Genomic DNA, 7,647 nt, shown 5'->3' on the forward strand with positions numbered 1-7,647 from the left:
GCACTTGGGAAAACCATGAGGAAAATAGTATTCCACCGGATGGAAGTAAGATTTGTCGCGAAAAACCTGGTGAGTCAGTAGAGAGTTATCGTCCGGAAGCCTCGAGCGATCCGTGCGTCTTACCAGCAGAGCCGACAGAGTAATGTTACTTAATATTGCGCCTGAAAGCTGAAGCTCCGGCAACTTTCTTGCTGGCCGAATAGTTTCTCCACGCCCCGTGCGTCCGATCTTGCTCTTTTTCTCGCGTTTCTTCCCCGGTTCGACTGCGGACACGGGGCTCTTTCACCTCCCCCCCCCTCGAAGCCCACACAGCATACCGCGGCGTTCGCGTGCATTCCTTTCTCGATCCTCAACGGATCCGTCGACGCACGATCGCGCGAGTCAATCTTGCGTTCCATTTCTTTTCGCTCCTTCCTCGAGCAGGTTTTCTCTCCTTCTCTTTCCCTCTTTCGCGTTGTCAGTCGCTTTCTCAAACTTCTCCGCGGTGCCTATTCTCGGGTTCGTCGCCGAGCACGTCTTTGCTGGACCACATCATCTCCCGGGGGAGTCTCGCGGCCGGGAGTCCGGGAGAGCGTTCGAGAAGAACGCTTGCCCTACCTTCCAACCCCGTACCGCTACCGCCATGATCATCCGATATGGTTTATGGCCAACCACCGGCGGTGGAGTACTTCGATCCCTGGCTTCGTGGCGCAGCAGCGAAGCGTTTGGGCCTCCTTCTGGCATACCCATTTGAGTCCGCTGTCTTTTGCGGTAGTTCATCATCCACCACGCAGCACTTCGACCGATGCGGGTAGACGGTGAAGTGGCACCTAGCGTTCCGTTAAATTTTTGGTGCATTTTTACATACCATTCTCGGTTGAGGGTTTTCCTTTCCCAGCATCTGTTTTCCTATGGCTAGAGCTCGGAAAAGAATTTATTTGAATACCGATAAATCACACCCCTCTAACGGGTCTGTCAAAGGATCAGATGTCTTGAACATTTGAAAAAAAAACTGTTATTCGAGTATGCACCCTTGCGAGTCTCAAGGGACTTGAATTTGTAATTGATTTTCTAAATCGTTTGATGTTACTCCAATATTTCACTTTAATTTTTCCACCCGAACTCGTAACAATTGAAGATTTATTATTTCCATTATAGTCATTGCTTGCTTCAGAGAAATATGGCCATTTGTTTTTATTCTCAACTAAATTCTTAGATCGAGAACCTTTATGGGAAAGGCTAATAAGTTCTTCCAAAATGTACGCAGTTAGGAAATATTTCTGAACCAACATGAACTCCACACTTTGGTATGATGCAGGTTAAAGTTAAATCCACATAAAAATAGTAATATAATAGTTAAAAATAGCGGGTAAACCTCGAAAGTTTCGGTACCTGCATGTAAGAGGTATAAGACTCAACCATGTGATGGAAGTTGAAATATTGGAAGTTCCATAAAAGAAACTGGAATTTCCATGCCAGGACAAATTTTTGGATTTTTCTTATGTTTATAATACCTGACAAGCAAAGAGAGCAAATCTCATAAAACGCTCCTTTTATGTGTATTTTGTTGTGTAAAACTGCTTTCCATTGGCCTGTTGCCATAACGCATCATATGTCTGTGTATCTGAAGCCAAAATTAATGTTTGCAAACAAAATCATTGATGCTTTTTCCTCGACCCCAATCATGGAGGTGAAGGAAGACGAGAAATTTGATTTTAACGATCTACTTGATTTTTTGTTTTTACTACCCCACCAAGCGTCATCACTCCCTACCGTCGATTGCACGTAGAGCAAAGTGTGTATGCAAACCTACGACCTGCCAAGTCCAACTCCGGCAGGAAGTAGTCCGGGCTCCGGTTTTCACCTGAAACCGTTAGAACCCGCTCCGGCCGTACCCGCCGTCGCAGACGCGGCTGTAATTTGCATTGGCCGCGGGACTACCGTTCGGCGCAAATCGGCCGTACGGGATTTAAAGTCGTGAGCACTTCATTCGCAACACCCGCCCTTCAGCCGGTTCCCTTGGGCCAACCGAGCAGTACCAACCACCGATCGATCGTGATCGTTCAGATACCGTTCGCGAAAACGGAGGGGGCCGCTGTCGATCAACATTCAAGCGGCGAGTGAGAATGAGTGAAGTTTTTCCGACTGGATTCCGCGGTGAGAGGATGCGCTTAAATTATTATTGTTGGTTTTTTTTCCTGCGTTTTCGCTGTTCTTCTGGCTACTTTCACACAAATGCAGCGCCAAGACAAAACCGTTGCTGGTGCACACTCACGTAGAGCAAACGACGAACCCAAACAAGACGCGCCCCGGAACAGAGGCGCCAAGCCTGCGGTCTAGCGGAAACAGACACGTAGCGGTATTGGAGATCGCGAGTCTTCGTGTGCCTGTATGTCTGCATGTATGTGTATGATTGTGTGTGTCTGTTTTTTTTATCACTCAATATTTAACCTAATTTCTCGGGACTTCACTTAGCGTTCCTCCTACTGTACGCTCAGGCAGACAGACAGACAGACAGATGGGCACGCAGGCAGGTTGTCCTTATTTCGTTGCACCACGTTTCCCGTCCAGTGGGTCTATTAACAGTAGGGATTCACAACGATCTCACAGCACGAAGTGCGAATATTTGGCCGATTTCATCATCATCATCCGCCCACAACCGACCTCATCGGATCGGGAGCAAGAGTTCGAGTTTGACACAGTTGCCCCATGCGACGGGGTGTTTTCCTCCGTTGCTTCCTCTTGGCACGCTTTGTTCACTTTGCATTTCATGCTTACTTTCTCCGCGCACATGATCGTCATCGGCACCGCCACCGGTTTCATATCGGGCGAAAGATGCCACACCGCGAAAGCACCGTTTTACCTTATCGAGCGCCGAGATCGAGCTTGACTGCACAGGGAAGCACGACCGAGACACGTCCGCGCAACTCAGCTGGCCACTTTAGACTGACCGGTTCGATCGGCGATCGCCGAAGGTTCGTCTACAAGACGTGCTGCTTGCACGTGGATGTGAAATCTCCGTAGGATGGTCGATGGAGCGCGCGCGTCGATGCACCCCGGTGAGGTCTTCATCTGGGGTCCAGCGTGTTTCTTTTCATTCATTGAACGACATCCGGACGATCATCCGGGTTTCATGAATCACCACTGTTTGTGACCTGTATTTTGTGATATTTGGGAAACACGTGCATACTTGGGAGGTGAATAATAAATTGAAAACATGTAGGGCCGAAATGATGATTTTTAAATTTTTCAAATGTTCGTCACCGGTTGCAGGAAAACATAACTATTTGTATAACCAGCAAATGTCTCAATTATAAAATGCATAAATAGTATCCATTTCAAATTTTATTTTTGATTCCGTTAAACTTTGCTTTATCATCTAAAGCGCCATGTTTACTTGCAGTGGAGGGAAATAGAACTAACTGACCAGTCGACGCTGTTTTATTACGCCCTAAGGTATGCAACCGAATTTGAGAGTGGCATGGTTTTTGCAAATCATTTTCTGAAAATCTAACAGAAGTTCTGTCACGGGTAGTGATGGAGAAACTGAATCCCTACAGGGGTTCGAATCTTTCGATTCCAATCCATTCTGAGATCCGGATCTTCGAATCCGAGTCCCAATCCGTCATATCATGCGTACCTACCAAATCTACAGATTTTTCATATTATTTGTTACTTTAACAATTGAACAATCAATAGTTGTATTGATCCAAAGGCTAAATCGAGCTTTTGAATGGTCCGCAGGATCATTTGGATCGCTATCGCTATCCGCTCCCGGGGGGAGCTGTTTCATTTCAGTTCCGAGGAAACTACCCACCACTATGCGCACAATTTTGTCTGAAAAGAGAATTGAAAATTCTCTCGCAACATTTTGGAAATCTCTCTTTCGAAGAGAGAGATTGCGCATCGGGATCTTTCGAACTGGGTTTTCCTAGATCCCCCTGGGATTCCTAACTTGCAAATCTATGTCCATTTGACATTCTACCCAGCGTTCGATTTGTTTAAACTTACATCAATCAATAGAACGACTAGTTATGTGACTAATTCGACTCAAAAAATTGTGAGTCGAATCAAACAGTTTAGGATCAAGTCAGAATCGAATCAAATCTTTAGAATCCGTCAAATGAGATCCAAATCTTTAGAATCTGTCAGATGGGATTCGAATCTTTAGAATCTGTCAAATGGGATTCGAATCTATAGAATCCGTCTAGGGATCGAATCTTCGAATCTTCCGAATCTCGATTCTGCCAACACTAGTCACTGAAGCAGTGCCGTCAACCGTTGTTTGTTGACGTGTTGATTTGCAAGTGGTTCGCGAAAAATACAAATTTCCACATTCGTCCGGAAACTTGCAAGACGTGAGGAACTGCACGTCTGCGGTGACACAGAATGCGGAAAGCGTTATGAACACGCCAGTGTTAATTATTTTGCAATCTTCTCGCGGAGTTGCAACATCCGCCCGCACAAGTATCGTCAGAAGTGTTTGGTCTTCGTAGTGTTATACGGAAGTGCAGATAGAACGTGCCGAACAACATCGGAACCAAATTACCACGAGCAGTGTTTTAATCCAGTTTGTTTACTACGTCCCAGAAACAAAACAAACTTTTCAACTTCAGTGATAACTTTAAAGTTCGTACCGCTTTCAGCGGGGTCGGAAAAGATACCGTAAACATCGTGCCGCAAAGTCGGTGCCCGGGTAACTGTTAAAACAACAAAACCCAGCACAAAAGCAAACAACAGACGTAACAAGTAGCCGAGCTTTTCAGTGTCAATGGCACCGTGGCGGAGGCTTCTCGTCGGCCAGCTGGCCCGGTGGGAGTTCCAGTGGGTTGTGATTAGTTTCTTAGTGTTGCTTAGCTTAGCAAATCGTTCCAGTGGTTACTTTTACAGCGGTGGCGACGAGGAATCGAATAACGATCGATTCTGTTTTTGCCAGGTATGCAAAGAGGCCCCTTAATTATACGCCTCCTCCGTAAAGTGTGGTGAATAACTGTGTCATTCTATTTGGTTTGGAAACCGGATTCCGTTTCAGCTCCAGGGTACGATCGATGATTGCAGCTGTAACGTGGATACGGTCGATTACTACAACAATGTAAAGATCTATCCACGCTTGAAGAGCCTGCTGGTGAAGGACTTCTTTCGCTACTACAAGGTGCACCTGAATAAAGACTGCCCGTTCTGGGTGGACGACAGTAAATGCGCTATGCGATTTTGCCATGTGGAGCACTGCGAGGAGAAAGACATTCCGCCTGGCTTGAAGGGCGACACGGGATCTTATCATAAGGTAAAGGAAAGGGCGTTGTTTGAGGGGGGTTGTCGGGTTTTGTCCACGTTGTTTCGGCAGCAACAGCACATGTTTGCACATGTTGTATCGAATTGACCACGTCAACTGTTTTTTTTTTCCAACACTTGTCGATACGAAAAAGAGTTAGAACCATTGATAACCGTCCCTTTTCTTTATTGTTTTTGTATTGATTACGCGTTTATATGCATTTAATCAAATTACTTACACCTGGTCTAATAACATAACCCCATCCGGTTGGTGAAACAGGTTCGAATAACTTTCTCTTACCATGTAATATTTTTCTTCTTCGTCTAGTACATTAAAGAGGTTCAAACTCTGACGAACTGCAACGAAGATCTCGACGTGGAACTAGGCTACCTCAACACAAGCATCAGTGACAAAGCGCACAAAGAATTTCAACGGTGGGCGGATTATGACGAAGCGCAAGACAATTTCTGCATCCTGGACGATCACGAACCGGGCGCGGAGTATGTAGATCTGCTGCTGAACCCGGAACGGTACACTGGCTACCGTGGCGAGTCGGCGCGGCGTATTTGGAGCAGTATTTATTTGGAGAATTGTTTTCAGTAAGCATCAAACAACATGATAACCCCCTGCCAACGATGTTTGTAATCATATACACCCCCTTTTTTGCGTTCCCCCAGAGCACATTCGATAAAGAAGAAAAATGCCTTCTCGGCAATGATCCCCTACCAGGACATGGCGCACAACGAGGTTTGCCTCGAACACCGCGTGTTTTACCGAATGATTTCCGGCCTTCACTCGAGCATCAATATTCACCTGTGTGCCAACTATCTGCTATCGGAGAAGAGCTCGCTCGGGTTCGTTGCTCCCAGTGGCGTGTGGGGTCCGAACATGGAAGAGTTCGAGCGCCGCTTCAGTCCCCACATGACCGACAACGAGGGTTCGCACTGGCTGCGAAATCTGTACTTTGCCTACCTGGTGGAGATGCGTGCCCTGGCAAAGGCGGCGCCGTATCTTCGAAATGAAGAATATTTCACCGGCCTCGAGAAGGACGATCGGGAGGTCAAGACGGCCGTAAAGGATTTGCTCACCGTCATCGAAGGATTCCCGTCGCACTTCAACGAAACGGCCATGTTCAGCGGAGGCACCTCGGCGATCAAGCTGAAGCACGAGTTTCGTGAGAAGTTTATGAATATCTCCAAGATCATGGACTGCGTGGGGTGCGACAAGTGTCGGCTCTGGGGAAAGTTGCAAGTGCAAGGGATGGGCACGGCACTGAAAATCTTGTTCTCCGGAAAATTCGACGACAAAGTAGACAGTAGTGGGCTGGGGACGAAGCTTAAACCACAATCGCCTCCGCTTCGATTGAAGCGCGGGGAAATAGTAGCTTTGTTCAACGCATTTGGAAGGTAAGTTTCCGGTTGCTATCATTTAGTTCAGAGATTGAGTACACCAGCGTGTTTCGGTTTTGATTCTGTTGCAGGCTTTCGACCAGCATCCACGAGTTGGAGGAATTTCGACAACGGATGCGATGAGTAGTTGGGAAGCGATGAAAAGACTACAAACCAATACCGGTGCAACGACTTTGTGATGAAACTTGACTTGTAATCCCAAGCAATCCCAACGCTACACAGTGATTACCGGTGGCTCGTTTAAGATAAGACTTTGGGAATCGTGTTTGTTATAGTTAGCAGAATCTATCGGTTGTATGATTTTCTTAAATTTTTTTTTTACCATTTGATATCTGTTTTGTTTTTCCTCTCGTTTCGACGTAGTCATAGTTCATGTATTCGACCTGCTAGCCCGAGTACGGTATGTGTACTGATCTTGAAGATCACCATATGTTATTTACAAAAAAAAAACATACGGTATACTACCGTCAGAAGATAACGAAAGATACTGTACAGCTGTTCTAGGCATATACACGCACCGCGGGTTGGTGCCAACGCCCGGTACGGGGAGGGCCGTACTTTTCCTACTAACTTATACCACTAGTTGATGTTGCCCATGTGCATATATGGATGTAAATTATCGATATACAATCATATTTATGAGTTTTGTAAATAAATGTAATGGCGAGCCGTTGTTGAGGCTGATAACAATCAAAGTAGAATGTTTTATATTTACTAATAGGTGAACTGTTTTCAATTGTCGTTTGTTAATTTCCTATATCACTTCAAAGCACCTTCAAATGACCAGTAAGCTTCACTGGTTTGTTTAATAACACCAACAACAACCCCACCATCGATCAAGTCTTAGCTGCGTTGCTTGGTAACGGTCTCCTTGAGAGTTAGGTTGTTGATCGTCGCTAAGGTGACCAAACAGGCTGGTTCAGGTTGTTCGACTGACATTACTCGCCAAAGCAGCAGTTTCATTGCAGTGACTGAGCAAGTGCAATC

General features: G+C 46.0%; 1 protein-coding gene across 1 annotated transcript; it reads left to right on the top strand.

Moving 5' to 3' along the window:
* Positions 1–4,638: 4,638 nt before the first annotated feature.
* On the top strand, positions 4,639–7,104 carry LOC131286641 (ero1-like protein). Its single transcript, XM_058315623.1, has 5 exons — positions 4,639–4,915; positions 5,012–5,263; positions 5,579–5,850; positions 5,929–6,657; positions 6,732–7,104. The coding sequence occupies exons 1-5, from the start codon at positions 4,751–4,753 to the stop codon at positions 6,781–6,783; spliced, it is 1,470 nt and encodes a 489-aa protein (XP_058171606.1). The 5' UTR covers positions 4,639–4,750; the 3' UTR covers positions 6,784–7,104.
* The last annotated feature ends 543 nt before the right edge of the window (positions 7,105–7,647 follow it).

This window comes from Anopheles ziemanni, chromosome 3 (genome assembly GCF_943734765.1).
Source record: "Anopheles ziemanni chromosome 3, idAnoZiCoDA_A2_x.2, whole genome shotgun sequence".
Lineage (NCBI taxonomy): Eukaryota > Metazoa > Arthropoda > Insecta > Diptera > Culicidae > Anopheles > Anopheles ziemanni.